This window comes from Gekko japonicus, unplaced genomic scaffold (genome assembly GCF_001447785.1).
Source record: "Gekko japonicus isolate JY-2015 unplaced genomic scaffold, Gekko_japonicus_V1.1 scaffold3438, whole genome shotgun sequence".
NCBI lineage: Eukaryota > Metazoa > Chordata > Lepidosauria > Squamata > Gekkonidae > Gekko > Gekko japonicus.
In genome coordinates, this window is record NW_015173786.1 from 7,747 (window position 1) to 23,406 (window position 15,660).

Sequence of the window (15,660 nt, forward strand, 5' to 3'; positions counted from 1 at the left end):
GCTCTCCCACTGAGCCACAACTCTGCCCTACAACATAAAGCAGCCTTATATTGAATGAGACCATTGGTCTGACCAGTATTGTCTATTCAGACTGGCAGCAGCTCTCTGGGGTCTCAGGCTGAGGTCTTTCACATCGTCTACTGCCTCATCCTTTTAACTGGAGATTCTGGGGGTTGAACCTGGGACCCTCTGCATGCCAAGTAGATGCTCTGCCACTGAGCCACAGCTCCTCCCCATCACATCTGTGTCTATCCGGAAGTGCTCAACTGTTGAAAGACAATATGTTTTTGTGTTTTTTTACAGACACACACACACACACACACACACACAGAGCTGTGGACCCACCCAACCATACAGGGTTGTTGTGAAGATGTACATGAAACATTTTTAACAAGCATTAGCATTATTGTATCTCATGCCTTGGTGTGAGTTATGTTGGGAACTTGTTCTTGCTGAATTAAGCAAGAATTAAAATGCTGCACGTAGGTGACCAGGAGATGTCACTGTAAAGCTGTGAACAGCTACTAGTGAGGATGGTATAAACATTTCATCCCCCCCCCCTGGATTGAAAGATTTGCCAGATTGTTAGATATTTCCAAAACAGTTCTCAAGGGACAAATCATTCACACAGTCTCTGTCTGGCATAGGCCTCGGGCAAAATTTAATTTTATCCCCCCCTCCCCCCGGATTGAAAGATTTGCCAGATTGTTAGATCTTTCCAAAACAATTCTCGAGGGATAAATCATTCACTCAGGCCCCTGCCACTAGAGGGAAGAAAGGGACGGCCAAAGTGCGGCTTTTACCCTTCTAAGCATCCATTTTCTCCAGGGGTACTGATCTCTGTAGCCTGGAGATCAGATGTAATACCGGGAGATCTTCAGCAACTACTTGGAGATTTGCAACCCTAGTTCAAAGTCTACCACATCAATATGCTGTATAAACTGTAGGCTAGGTCTTTAGCTTCCTTCACTCAATAGTATTGCCCCCAGTTCAGAAAGAATGGGTTATCTCCATTTTGTTTCCTCTCTTATCAGATCAGATCTGTTCTTTCCTCACTTCCCCCCCTTCCACCAACCTCCTCTTTCCAAATCTCTTCAGAAGAAGTGAGCAGTGACTCACGAAAGCGCATACCCTGCCACAAATTTCTCTAGTCTTTAAGGTGCTACTAGACTCTTGCTCTTTTCCAAATCTCTTCAGACGGTTGTTTTTCTAACTCTGTTCTGTGGGATCCAGAGGTTCCCTTGGGGTTTCCAGTCCCCAAGTTGGGGCAGGGGTTCCCCCGGTCTTCAGGGCTTCTGCTCACCCTCAAACAGCCGCATCCCCACATGACTTCCCTGATGTGATGATGTCACCCAGAAGTGACGTCATCACACTGGGAAATTTCTGGTTTGAGGGCAAAACTCTATGGTTTTAAGCCGGTTTTACCATACAGTTTTGCCCTCGAACCACAGTGTGATGACGTCACTTCTGGGTGATGTTATCACGTTGGGGACATCCCGGAACGCCCCCCAAATCCCCCTGCTGGAGTGACAAGGGGACCTGGCAACCCTAGGTTCCCTGAAAGTACATCAGGAATGAAAAAGCCAGAAAGACGACCTAGACCGTGCTACTGATTTTCTCTTGTAGTGTGAAACAACAAGGGAAGAACTGGTTTCTCTTAGACTTATGTAGGCCTAGGGTTGCCAACTTTGGGTTGGGAAATTTGTGGAGATTTGTGGGGGCGGAACCTGGGGAGGACAGAGGTTGTGGAAGTTAAGGCCTTCAGCAGGGTATAATGTCATAGAGCCCACCATTCAAAGCAGCCATTATCTCCAGGGGAACTGATCTCTGTCATCTGGAGATTAGTTGTAATTCTGGGAGATCAACAGGCCCCACCTGAAGGTTGGCAACTGTATTGGTGAGGCAGAAGACCTCACCCATGAGACTCCGTGGTCACAGGATGACTCATTATAACCAGATTGCTATTGCATGGGTAGTGGCCTGAGGTCATTATGAGAAGCAGAATCCGTGGGTGAATTCTTTTACCTCATGTTTAAATCAGGCTGAAGCTCACATACTTTTTTGGCACAGGAAGATTTTGAGGCCTGAAAGGCCTGGCCAGTAACGTGCATGACCTGAATGAGCACACTATTTATTTATTTAATGAATAGAATTTATACCCCGCCTTTCTACCCTCATAAAGGCCGCACTAGAATATCTCCCAGAATCCTTTGCCGTTTGTATGGATTATGTGACAGGCACTTATGGACTTCATCTATATCAGCCTGAGAGAGATCCGAATGGTAATGATTCTGCACTAGTAAAACATATAATAATCAACTAAATGTCAGTAAATTGTCGTCCAAGTTTTGTGGTCTAGTGGTCAAGTCTAATGGCAAGTCCTGTCGAGGTTACAATAAAGATTTGAGTCCCATGACAGACAGAGATAAAGGGTGAGGATGCTAAGTAATTAGGAAAATCTTTTTATTTGCTTATGGATTTTTCTTTCTTGCAGGTTTAAAAAAAATTAACATTAAAATCCTAAATTCTTTACAATTTCTCTTTTGATTTTGGCCAGGGTTTTGTTGAAGAGAAAGGATTCCTCGCTCAGCTAGAAACGGCACTTTGCATATGTGAAGAGAAGAAGAACAAAATCATAAACACTGCTGATTTGGGTAAGCAACGAAACCTCAGCAAGGTATAGTGCCATAGATTCCACCCTCCAAAGCAGCCATTTTCTCCAGGGGAGCTGATCTTGGTAATCTGGAGATCATTTGCAATAGCGGGAGATCTCCAGGCCCCGAGTCAAGACACAAGTTTAGTTTTTCACCTTGTGTTTGTGAGATGCATGCCACAGATCTTAGGAGTTCAAACCCCAGCAATTCTCAACAGTTCTAGAAGAAGAAGAAGAAGAAGAAGTAGAAGAAGAGATTGGATTTATATCCCGCCCTTCACTACCAAAGGAGTCTCAGATTGGTTTACAAACTCCTTTCCCACAGGGCCCACAACAGACACCCTGTGAGGTAGGTGGGGCTGAGAGAGCTCTGACAGAAACTGCTCTCTTCCAAGAACAGCTCTTATCAGAACTATGGCTTGCCCAAGGTCATCCAGCAGGTGCAAGTGGAGGAGTGGGGAATCAAACCCCGTTCTCCAAGATTAGAGTCCGTGCACTTAACCACTACACCAAACTGGGTCTACTCAGAAGCAAGTCCCCTGTTATTCAGTGGGGCTTACTCCCAGGAAAGTGTCCTTAGGATTTCATAGGGGTAGCTGTATTTGTCTGTCCTTGTGAAATGAAACAGAAATCCAGTGTCACCTTAAGGACTAACAGAATTTATTTCAATATGGGTGTCTGTGAGTCACGGCAGCTCTCTTCTTCAGACACTGGGCAACTCTCTTTCAGCCTCTGTTCCTCTTCTGTAAAATGGGTTAAACCAGCAGCCTTCTGCACACAGAAATTATGATTAGTCAAGACTGGAAAGAACATTTCACTTCTCTAAGCAACTGATGACATTTTTATTTAACTTCCTAGGTGCTGTTCCTCAGGATACGATCAAGCTATTTAAGACGGTAGAACTGAAGATTTCCACGTGCAAAGAGTACATTTCTAATGTGAATGCAACTCTGCAAAAGATTTTGTCGTCATGGGCCGTCTATACAGAGAACATCCACTCGCTAAAAGCTTGGCTGGAAGAGACGCGGAAAGCACATCCTAAAAAGGTACGCTTGCCTCGCTTTTTGGTTGTTAGGCTTGTGTTGCTCTTTATGGAATGGAAGAGTTACAGACATCGTCCCTGTTCTAATATTGCCCTCTAGATTCCCACAGAGAACCTGGCGGCCTGGAACTCACGGCATGGATCTTTAAACGAGGCCGGGAACTTTTTGATAGAAGCCAGTAATGAGGAGGTGGGCTCAGCACTTTCTGGGGAACTCAAAAAGTTGAATGGAAAATGGGCAAAGTTTATAAAGAAGACACAGTTTGTAAGTTGCCATGCATTTATTTTATTTAGTCCATTTCCGGCAGGATTTCCATACTAGCTTTTCGCAGTTGATTAAACAACAACAAAATCAGTACCAGTTCTTCCTTCCTTCTGGGAATCAGTTTGCATGTAATTTCTAGTGTTCCAAATACCAAGGTTTGGAGGATGGGAAATGAATCCCGTTCCCGCTATGTGTTTCTAGATATGGGGTTGGATCCTCTGAATCTGCTCCAGTAACAGAAGTGCTTTACCCCAGTACCAGGAGCAATCCCCTGACTGAGAAGTTTCTCCACCAATGGAAGTGCGTCTTTCATCAGGGGAAGGTTTCTTGCTAGGGTTGCTATGCCCCTCAGAGCAGCTGGCAGGGAATGAAGGGTACACTTACCAGGAGCAGGGAGGAACGCTGGAAACGCAACGTGCCTACGTGACCCGGAAGTGACATAGGCACATTGCGGGGGGAAACACCCTGTTTTTTGGGCAAAAAAAATTAGATTCTACCATAGAGTTTTGCCCAAAAACCAGAGCATCAAGCCTCCCCTCCCATGTCCCTGATGTGCCCACATCACTTCAGGGTCCCATAGGCACAGAGCGTTAATTTCTGGCGTTGTTCCCTTTTTTGGGGGGGATCCCCCCCACCGGCCTCTGGCCAGCAGCAGCATGGTGGGGGCTGAAAGTGAGAGACCCCTGCCCCCACCTAGGGGTCTGGCATCCCTACTTCTTGCACTAGGGGAGAGGCTGACATTAATGGAAGAGACCACAGGATCCAACCCACCCATGCTCTGTATTCTTGGTGCTTGAGGGGCAACATTGGGAGGGCTTCTGGAGTTCTGGCCCCACTGGTGGACCTCCTGATGGCACCTGGGTTTTGGCCAGTGTGTGACACAGAGTGTTGGACTGGATGGGCCATTGGCCTGATCCAGCATGGCTTCTCTTATGTTCCCTTATGTTCTAACATTATGGCAAAGACATGGTGGATACACTACTGACTCACCTGCTCTGTAAAGTGCGAAATCAGCCCAAAGCAACCAAAGAGGCTGGTTTGCCAATGTCATGTCCTCTCCACCAAGCCGTAACTGAACCAATCTTGTAATTCCTTGCTCAGTTAAACCATAGTTTGCTGTAACATCTGAAGCTGGCAAACTAAGGGCTTGCGCTTGCCCTCCAAACCAGGATTAGAAACCAGGCTCCGAAGGTGGGTTTCTGTTCTTCCTTGAAGGTTGAGGGCAAACTGTAGTTTGCCAGTTTAGATGTAATCAAGAATGATGGCTGGTCTGAACCAGGCAGCAGCCTGTAATGGAAGAGAAATCCATTGTCTTGATGAAGAAATAAATAAGAGTCAAGTGTGCTAATAAATTCTTGGATGGGGCTCATGAATTGAATGGGCGGTACAGTTGGAAGGTTTTTTTAAAAATACATTGTTTGATGTTTTACAGGAAATGCGATTGCTGAGAATGCAACAAGAACAAATTAAGTTGGAAGCTGGCAGTAACAGAGGCGTGGATTCTCCTACTAAAGCAGCGCCGGATCAGCCAGCGGATGACTCAGAGGAGGCTTTGAGTGTGGCCTTTGAGAATGCGGAGGTGAAGCATTTGCCTTACCATATGCGTTTATCAGTCACAGTTCTCTCAGCCCAAAAATGAACCTACACTGCGATCATACGGACAATTAGACCTGACATAGGTGTGAAAGCCGGGTGGATTTAAAGGGCGCGATCAGACAACAACATCTGGGAAGCGCCCCGCAGCCATCGGCAACCCGTTCTGCTCTGCCGCAGAAGCAGAGTTAAAAGACACCGGGGGAAATCTGGTAGTAAACGGGTTGCGACGGGCCAAGGTTGGACTTTCCCGTGTCTGATCACTCCAGCCAGGGGTCATTTCGTAGAAAAAGAGCTAGGGGAACTCATTAGCATAACTCATTAGCATATGCCACACCCCCTGACATCAGGGGCCCGGCGGTGGACCTGCAAGGCCAGCGGGAGTGCGAGGAAGGCGGGGGCCAAGGACCTCCCTGGCCCCAGGCAGGCAGGGGTGGGGAGAGGCGGGGAGGAAGCAACTTACCCTCCCTCTTCTCCTGCCTCCTCCTGGCTGAATGAGGGCTGGAAGCAGGGCGGCCGGAAGCAGGGGGCGGGGCTTCGTCATCTGCCCCGCCCCCCTGCACCTCCCCCGGGGGAACTGCGTTCCCCCACGTTCCCCCCCGAAATGACCTCTTCAGGAGTATAAAAATGGCATGGAGAACATTAATGCAACCTTGAGCCCCTTTACATCAAGAGTGGGGGGAATAAGAACAAAATCAAATAAATAACAGCACCTGAATCCACAGAAGCAGTTTGGAATGGCCCAGATCTCTTGAGCTATAAGTCCAGGGCTATTTTTGGGCAGGAACGCACAGGAACGGAGTTCCGGCTGGCTTCAGAGTTGGCCACGCCCACTACAGCCAAAACCTGTGTACGTGGCTACAGAGGTAAGGCCTAGGGAGCAACACCCCCCGGCAACTCGGGGGCAGGCGGGCCAGGGGGACCCCTGGAAGGATCGTGGAGGCATTTAAATGCCTCCCCCGGCCTGTCCAAGGGCTGGCTTGCCGGGACTCCCCGCAGCCGAAGGGTGCCCAGGCAAGCCAAGGGAAGGCATGGGGGTGTGGCCTAATATATTGTCAGCTGTGCTGTCAGGGTGTGTGGCCTAATATGCTAATGAGTTCCTGTTGGGTGTGGCCTATTATGCTAATGAGTTCTTGCTGGGCTTTTTCTACAAAAAAAGCCCTGATAATAATGATAGCCAAATACTGCTTCCACTTGGTAAAATCCCACAATAAGAAGCTTGATCATGTATAGTTTTTTATTTGTATGACTTGCAATCATTTTACATATACTAGACATTTTAGATCTATCTTAGATGTTTTGAATTATTATATTTCATAAAAAATTTCAAAGTTTTTATGACTAAACATATTTTCTGTGCTGGAATGAATCTCTTTGGCTTTTATAAGAATGGCCTTGGCCGCAAATAAACATTCACTCACTCACTTAAGGCAGTGGACTTAATTATTCGTAAAGACAGTTACGTTGACCTTAGAATGCATTGCAAATCAAAGGCATTGCCTTTTCTGCTTCTGTTGTGTCCCGTTTCGGATCCTAGACTCTCCCTAGCCATCTTCGTACTGGTTTGCCTGCCCTTGAAACCTCTTTATCTGAACAAGAAGTCAAGCTAAATTTTGAAGAGGCTCAGAAGGAGCTCGAAGCGTCTGTTTTAAAAGCAATGCAGCTCCTTGGCCAGAAGATGAGCTCCGAGGGAGAAGTTTCAAAATACGAAGTGAGTTTAAACCATTGCTGTGAAATCCATAACAGAAAATAGCTGTGTGGTTGTCCATAGTGGGGTGCAAAGGGAAACAGGGTTGTGAGCACTTCAACCATTCAGTATAATCCTAGAGATTAAAACTCTTGGGTGTGATAATCTTGGAGAAGAGGGATGGTGACGTGATCGCCCTCTTTAAGTACCCGACGGGCTGCCTCATAGAAGCAAAGATTTTGTTCTGTGCTGCTCTAGAGGGGATGCTCTAACTTTGAGCAGGGGGGTTGGACTAGATGGCCTTGAAGGACCCTTTAATCGCTGTGACTTTATTGCATCATTCAGTTTTGGTCTTATGTGTTACAATAAAGGTGTCAAACCTTAGTCCTAGTTTGCCATGGATTTCATATGTTCTGTTTTTCATTGCCTGTGATGTACCTTTGTTGCTTTGTCCTTTCACATTGGGGAATAGGGGGGCCCGATTGTGTGGGGGTCTGTGTGAGTGTCTGTGACTGCTTTGCCGTGGTTCTTTGCAACGGTTTTCCAAGTAGGTCTCCCAACACTGGGAAGAATGCACAACGACCTTGACTGCCAGTCTCTGCTAACTGGCTTCTAGCTCATAATGTAACTGTAGGTTCGCAGGCGGGGAGAGGAGGGCTAACGGAGCAGACTAGATTTAGGCAGGCTGTATGAATGGGTTGATTGGACCAGTTACTGGGTGTGTGCGTGCTTGTTTGAATTATGTATAAAGTCAGAACTGGTGCCCAAAAAGACACAGATTTGGTCTTAGCTTGATACGTCCTCATCTCTCAATAAACAATAGAACAAAGTTATAGCCCAGTGGCACCTTTAACTTTGTTCTGTTGCTTCAGACCATCATGGCTACCCACCTTGATTTATCTCAATAAACAAATCACTGCCAAGAGAGTGTTGTTGAGAGCAAGTTTGTTCAAGAGTCTGACAAAAGGATGAGCAAAGAGATACAGAATGGTACCAGCTCTGTGGCTCTCATAAAGCGTACTTTGGCCCTTCATCACTAAAGGTCTGGCTGCTCTCAAAAGAACCCACACAGCAGCTAAGATCATCAGGGTAGGTGCTGCTGTGTGTACATCTCTCTTCCGAGGTGAACTACCAGTGGCTACCAAGCAGAAGGCCTTTGTTGTATAATGGTTAAGATCATATACCAACAAAGGGAGCAGCAATGAAATGACACCTGAACACAATGGATTGCTGCAAAGTGCAGCTTATAGGTTCCCTGCTATAAGCTGTATCTATTTCTTGATAGGAGACCTGTTTGATAAAGAAACTTCGAAACGAACGGTAACTCGGGAGGTTCGTCCGTTCATCTTGACGTCATCATCTTTTGTTTGGTGGCACTCTTTTGTTGAAAAACAAAGATTAAAACATCATGAAGCTCATCAGTACTATTGTTTAATTATTGTCTATTATTCTTAATTGTTTGCACTTTGCAGCAATCCATTGTGTTCAGGTATAATGGTTAAGAGCAGCAGACTCCAATCTGGAGAACTGGGTTTGATTCCCCACTCCTCCTCCACATGAAGCCAGCTGGGTGACCTTGGGTCAGTCACAAGTTCTCTCAGAACTCTCTCAGCCCCGCCTACCTCACAGGGTGTCTATTGTGGGGAGAGGAAGGGAATGAGATTGTAAGCCACTCTGAGACTCCTTCAGGTAGTGAACAGGCTATAAAAACCAACTCTTCTCCTTCCTTCCTTCCTTCCTTCCTTCCTTCCTTCCTTCCTTCCTTCCTTCCTTCCTTTTTCTCCCTCCCCCCTTCTCCATCCCTTTTTATGGAGCAGCTTCCCTGTGTACGTTGACACAGTGCCTGTTCTTTTGAGTGTTAGGCACTCAGTGAACATGGTTCCCTTCTGGGCTTTTGGCAGGAGAGATATGCAGGTTTTTTTCATCCTTGTGTGTAGATTGTTCTTATGCAGTTAATGCAGGGCTTGACAAATCCCAGGCGCTAGGTTGCCATGGCGCCTGGAAATTTCATTTACTATATTTTTTTGTGGTAGCAATAATTAGATAATGCGATGATGGTAACCCTGAAGGCTGGAATATGAGTCCGCCTGAGTTGGCTGCTAGAGCCAAAGAACATTTGTCAGAGCTGAGCCAAAGGGTTGGATCCAGTGATCTGTCAGTGTCATGGATCTTTTCTGCATTTTCCTCTCCCCCCGGCATTCCCATCTGACACATGGAAGGTTGATTCTTGACGTTTTGGGATTCTTGAAGTCCGGGGTCTTCGGCATGGAAGGGAAAGAAGACAAAGTCACTCTTCTGCCTCTTCCATTAGTGGAACTGCACTGATGGAAGAGGAAGGAAAGAGTAATTTTGCTCCTTTCCCTTCCTTAGAGCATTTCCCCCTGACCCGTGCATCTATTAGTTTATGTATGTCCTAGAAGCCAGGGAACCAAATTTGCTGGGGTCAGGGGAGGTCTGCGTCAGGGAGGGGCATGCAGGAAAGATTTTTGCTCCTAGGGACCTCTAGACACAGCCCCAAAGCTTTCAGGTGGTTTTAATTATTGCTGCCATTTTACTGTTTGTCTCCTTGGGAACGTGGTGTCGAGAGGCAGAGCAAATATATTTTAAGCAAAGATAGGAAGGCGACTGACAATTAAAACATACACGATAAAAACATCTTGAAAGCCATTAAAATCAACCCCCCTTCCAAACACACATCATTAAAACAATGAACAGAGTTAAAAAAAACAGAGTGAAAATACATTCAAAACATAAAACATTTAAATATTCTATTTATTTATTGTTTATTGTGCCATTGACTGTTTTATCGGTTTTACTGTTTTTATTGTCTTATGGATTGTATGTTGTAAGCTGCCCTGAGTCCACTTGTGGGATAGGGTGGGGTATAAATTGAATAAATTAAATTTAATTATTTATTAAATTTCTAGGCTGTTCCCCCTCTGCGAGCAGTGTTCAGGGGGGCTTAAAATACACACACACACACACACACACAGTAAATATATAAGTTTAAAAAAATTTAAACCAGCAAGCAACAGTCCTTAGTAAAATTTGTCAGTTCCAAGATGGCTAACAGACAGAATTCCTGGTTTAGCAGATACATACAAAACATAGTTTATTTATTTAAAACATTTATTTACAGCCTTTATCCCTGGCCAGACTTGAGGCGGCTTGCCATATATGTAAAACTTTATAAAAACACAATAAACATAACTGTGGCATTCTTGCTTATTGGGGAGGCGGTTTTACCTTTAAACACGCTTTGTGTACCTAAACTTGATCGATTTCTGCTGCCACCAGGAATTAAAAATTCCAAATCTGCTGGTAGAATGACCTAGGGTCTGGGCACTTCAGAGGACTGAGGAAGAACTGTACTGATTGCTGGGATAAGCTTAAATAAAAATTGATTTATTTAATAAAGAACAAAATACATTTGTGGTTATTTTCAACTGTTACTAAAAAAAAAAAGAACTTGTAAATATAACTGGCAAAACTGTTTGTATAACCACACAGGATAGACACAACTTGTTTCTTTGGCCATATAGACTCTCTTCAAACTCTTCCGCACTTGCCTCACTCCCAAGACACACACAGAACTCTGTCATAAAAAAACATCTCTCTTCTCACACTCTCAGTCATCAGCCAATCACAGCACATTCATCTCCCCCTATCTCTCTCCTTACATTACTGCAGTCAAACTCAACATTTAAACACACACACACACATACACCAAAACATGGAATCATTACAATAACAATTATAAAAGCCATAAAAAGTCACAATTTAAAAATGCCATTTTAGGACTGCCAATAACAAAAGCTAAACCAATCAAATGCGGTCCTAAATAAAACTGTCTTCCACTGCCTCCTGAAGATCAACAGTGAGGGGGCTTCCCCTGCCTGGGGAGGTTGTTCCATAATTGTGGGGCCGCCACGGAAAAGGCCCTCTCTTGTGTTCTCACCAAATGAGCATCTTTAATTGGTGGGACAGTTAAGAGGGCATCTCCCTAATTCCCAGGCAGGATTGGAAGGATGAAGACAGACCTTCAGATACCCTGGTCCCAAGCCAAGCGTAAAAATACGTACAAGACATAACAACATTGGCTAGGAAGGAAGGATCACTGAGGGAATGCCAAATGAAACAAAAAAGTCTTCATTGTGCTGGCAGAAGGTGGCAATAGAAGAAGAAGAGATTGGATTTACCCCGCCCTTCACTGCTTGAAGGAGTCTCAGAGCGGTTTACAATCTCCTTTCTCTTCCCCTCCCCACAACCAGACACCCTGTGAGGTAGGTGGGGCTGAGAGAGCTCTTTCGAGGACTGCTTGTGAGAGAACAGCTCTGAGAGAACTTGTGACTGACCCAAGGTCACACCAGCAGCTGCATGTGGAGGAGTGGGGAATCAAACCCGGTTCTCCCAGATTATAGTCCATGCTCCTGACCACTACACCAAACTGGGAACTAGTTTAGCAGGTGTGTGAAGCAGTAGTGCTGGAGGGGAGTGGGCATTTCACCTCCAGTAATGGGTTCAAACTAAACCTTGGAAATCTCTTCCTTTGCTATCGTAACGTAATAGCCCTGCACCTCACTTTGTGGGAACAGTGCAGAAAAGAACCCCTTTTGGGCGTTCTTCTATTTGTAGGTGATACTTTGTGTCTCAAATAAGATCCTTTAATTCCCCCCCCCCCATTTTCTTTCAGGAAGCTTTTAGCATCTTGGATGCCAAAATCCTTGGCAAGTTTTTGAAAGCAGCGGAACAATGGAAAGATCTCTTGCCTGCTCCTGAAAAGGCAGCAGTGGAAGAAAGGAGCAAAGATGTTTGTGAGAGATGGGAGGTGAGAAAATGTACCGGGGAGATCTGAGTGGCATTTTAATCAGATCTCAGCCTCTTGACTGCTTCCTCATTTGATGTGATGTTCCAAGGCGTTTTTTGGAGAGGCAGTGCAGTATAATGGATAGAACATATAAGATATCAGTCTGGAGGCAGCTCTTAAACAAGTGATTCAGCTTTATTAACAATAACAATCAACAACACAGCAATACAGTAAAAGTAGCTCAACTTATACTCTTTTGGCTGGGCAAACCACGCCACCAATCATAACTTATAGATAATGACCAGTAGTTGTTGCTCCCTCCAAACCCATCCCTAAGCTCTGATTGGCTCCCTGTGCAAAGTAGCCAATCAGAATGTGCAGTTTAGGATAGCAAGCCTCTGGGGAGCGGTGGACTGAAGCGCAAGTCCAACTCCACTATATGTATTAAGACAATACATAACATAACATTTTTGGTTTGGACCGCAGAGACTTGGGTCCAGATCCTGGCTTTGCTGTGAAACTGACCGGGTGGTTATGGTCAAGTTATGCTTGCTTGACTTTTCTTGCCTTGCAAGGTTGTTGTGTGGATAAAATGCTTCCTTGGGCTCCTGGAAAGAAAGGTATAAAATGTAAGAAATAAGATCAGACCAGTGGTTCATCTAGTCCAGCATCCTGTCTCACACAGTGGCCAACCAGTTCCTCTGGAGGGCCCACAACAGGGCAGAGAGGCCAAGGCCTTCCCCAGTGTTCGTTCCTGGTACTGGTATTCAGAGGCTGACTCTAAGCTGTGGAGCAAAATTTCTACTTTGTGGACTACTGCCATTAAAGCTGTCAGTGAGCAATCTGGCTACTGCATAAATTAGTTTGCTCTGGAGCCATCCTTCCTGAGCTAAGACGAAAATGTATGAGCCGGAGGCTAAAAAACTGAGCTGGCTCACACTAACTCAGCTTAGAGGGAACACTGATGTGAAAGTTCCCTTTGGTTAGTGGAACCCTCATAAGCGACCGTTCCTTTCAGTTACGGTGCGTCCTTGACAACACTTTCCATGTTTTGCAGGCGGTTCATCGTGAGATTGTATCATATATCCAGTTAAAAATGGAAGTTGAAAAATGGAAATTGAGTAAGATTTTTTCAAAGCTCAACAAGCAATTAAATAAAGAGAAGAAACTGCTCAACGCTGGGAAAACCAAAGGACTTATTAAGGAACATGAGGTATTATGCAAAGCCAATATTCTCTCTCTGTTACCCAGATGGGATATTTGCGTAATGGAAATGCATTTCCTACTGAGACTTTGGGGAACAAAGGGGTTTTTTTGGGAGGGGGCATGGTGTTCACTGTTTTTGGCAGAGCTTAACTGCGTAAGTAGAGCACTGACTGCTTAGAGCTAAGCAAGTAGGTTTATTAAAGAAGACCATAGGTAGACCATAGAAGAGAGAAGGAGCCCTAACTGCCTAACTGCTGTGAGAGGAACAAGAAGGAAGCTCTGCAGGAGCAGGAAGTCTCCAAAAGAGAGGACGACTGAGGGGTGACATGATTGAGGTTTATAAGATTATGCATGGGAAAGAGCAGGTAGAGAAAGAGGTACTTTTCTCCCTCTCTCACAATACAAGAACTCGTGGGCACTCCATGAAATTGCTGAGCGGTCGGGTTAGAACGGATAAAAGAAAGTACTTCTTCACCCAAAGAGTGATTAACACTTGGAATTCACTGCCACAGGAAGTGGTGGCGGCTCCAAGCATGGACGGCTTCAAAAGGGAATTAGATAAGCATATGGAGCAGAGGTCCATCAGTGGCTATTAGCCACAAGGTATAGATAGGGACTCTGGGGCAAGTGATGCTCTGTCATCTTGGTGCTTTGGGGGGGTCAACAGTGGGAGGGCTTCTAATGTCCTGGCCCCAGTGGTGGACCTCCTGATGGCACTGGTATTTCTGGCCACTGTGTGATACAGAGTGTTGGACTGGATGGGCCTTTGGCCTGATCCAACATTGGCATCTCTTATGTTCTTATGTTCTTATGTTCTTAAGAGCCAATCAGGAGACAGGAAGGACACAATTTGAAATTGTGGGCAGTCCCTAATCTAGTGTCAGGATCCTGGTTAAATCAGTTCTAAACACCAGTCACTTCGAAGAAAGCTAACTTTATTGAGACATCGATAGATACCATACTGGACACGAGCTATTGTTAGGACTGAAGTTGACCACGTGAAGGTTACGGATATAGTGTGTTCAAGTAAAGGCACTAAAGATCAGGACCCAGTCACCCCACGGTATTTGCCTGCCAGAATTAACAGTAAACTTCCCCCCCCAAGCACGTCTCTCCCAGAGCGTCCCTCCCTCCAAAACTGTCGCCTACCCCCTCCCACGCTAAGGTGACAGGCCTCTGGCACATCAAAGAGAGAGGAACCTTCTCTCAATGGCAGGCAAGCTGTAAAATGCATAGGGAGCCTGACATCTAGCTGTGCTAACTACCAGTCCTTTAGGTGTCCCCCGTAGGGTGATCTTCAGATCTTCTTCATAAGGTTGTATTATTGACTTTGCATATTCCAACAACCCTAAGCTAAAAGGAAGAAGAAAACAATGGCCGGGTGAGATTAGCTCACAGAGAATACATAAAAAGCATTTAGATAAGCCACTGGGTTGAGAAGCTTCCCACAGCTTGGGCAGACAAGCTCATGGATTACACAGCTTTTTTGGAAGCCTTCCTCTCTGCCTGTTCACAGTTCTCCTCAGCCTTAAAAATAAGCAACTGGGGGTATTTTTGTAGCTCTACCATATTCTTCAAAAGTGCAAAATGTCATTGTACATTTGATGCCGAACTAAAACTCTTGATCAAAACTTTGTTTTTCCAGGTGGGTAGCCACGTTGGTCCGCACTAGAGGAACAAGATTCAAATCCAGCAGCAAGTTAAACCCCAGCAAGGTTTCTAGGGCATAAGCATTCAAGAGTCAATGCTCCCTTCATCAGATACAAGTAGGAAGCGATGAAGGGAAGTTTGACTCTCAGAAGCTTAAATTAAGAACCAGGAAGGTTAGATAAATACAGTTATGAAGGCCTATTCCTAAAAACAATAAATGTGAAATGTAAACATATAAATAGTGCAAAATTATAAAAAATACATCTATTTATTACAAGATAATTGGAAAACAGTTATGGGCCCAACTATAGCCTCCCTCAGTACAAGGTGTAATGAAACCTAATGCGACCTGACATGTTTCGGCCCAATTGGCCTTCTTCAGTGGTCAAGCCCAGATAGTACAATAAGGCTCAATATTGCAATAAGAATACAAATAATTAAGCAATATAGGACCAAAAAGTTTTATCGTTACAATCAATGATGTAAGAAGAGAAGAAGAGATTGGGTTTACACCCCGCCCTTCACTACCCAAAGGAATCTCAGAGCAGTTTACAATCTCCTTTCCCTTCCCCTCTCCACAACAGACACCCTGTGAGGTAGGTGGGGCTGAGAGAGCTCTCTGAGAACCGCCCTTGAGAGAACAGCTCTGAGAGAACTTGTGACTGACCCAAGGTCACACCAGCAGCTGCATGCGGAGAAGTGGGGAATCAAACCCGGTTCTCCCAGATTAGAGGCTGCGCTCCTAACCAGCACACTC

The 15,660-nt window shown here is 45.2% G+C and overlaps 1 protein-coding gene and 1 long non-coding RNA gene across 2 annotated transcripts in view; both read left to right on the forward strand.

Annotated features, from left to right (window-relative positions):
* The first annotated feature begins 2,584 nt into the window (after window positions 1-2,584).
* LOC107120785 lies at window positions 2,585-3,826 on the forward strand. Its single transcript, XR_001482836.1, has 3 exons — window positions 2,585-2,654; window positions 3,512-3,699; window positions 3,796-3,826. It is a non-coding gene; the product is annotated as an uncharacterized LOC107120785 (long non-coding RNA).
* A 72-nt stretch (window positions 3,827-3,898) lies between these two features.
* LOC107120782 (nesprin-2-like) overlaps window positions 3,899-15,660 on the forward strand; it is a 12,228-nt gene continuing 466 nt past the window's right edge. Inside the window, exons 1-5 of the mRNA XM_015423550.1 lie at window positions 3,899-3,960; window positions 5,393-5,539; window positions 7,091-7,264; window positions 11,934-12,068; window positions 13,105-13,260. Coding sequence (XP_015279036.1) covers window positions 5,396-5,539; window positions 7,091-7,264; window positions 11,934-12,068; window positions 13,105-13,260 — 609 coding nt within the window. The 5' untranslated portion in view covers window positions 3,899-3,960; window positions 5,393-5,395. The remainder of the gene's footprint in view (window positions 3,961-5,392; window positions 5,540-7,090; window positions 7,265-11,933; window positions 12,069-13,104; window positions 13,261-15,660) is intronic.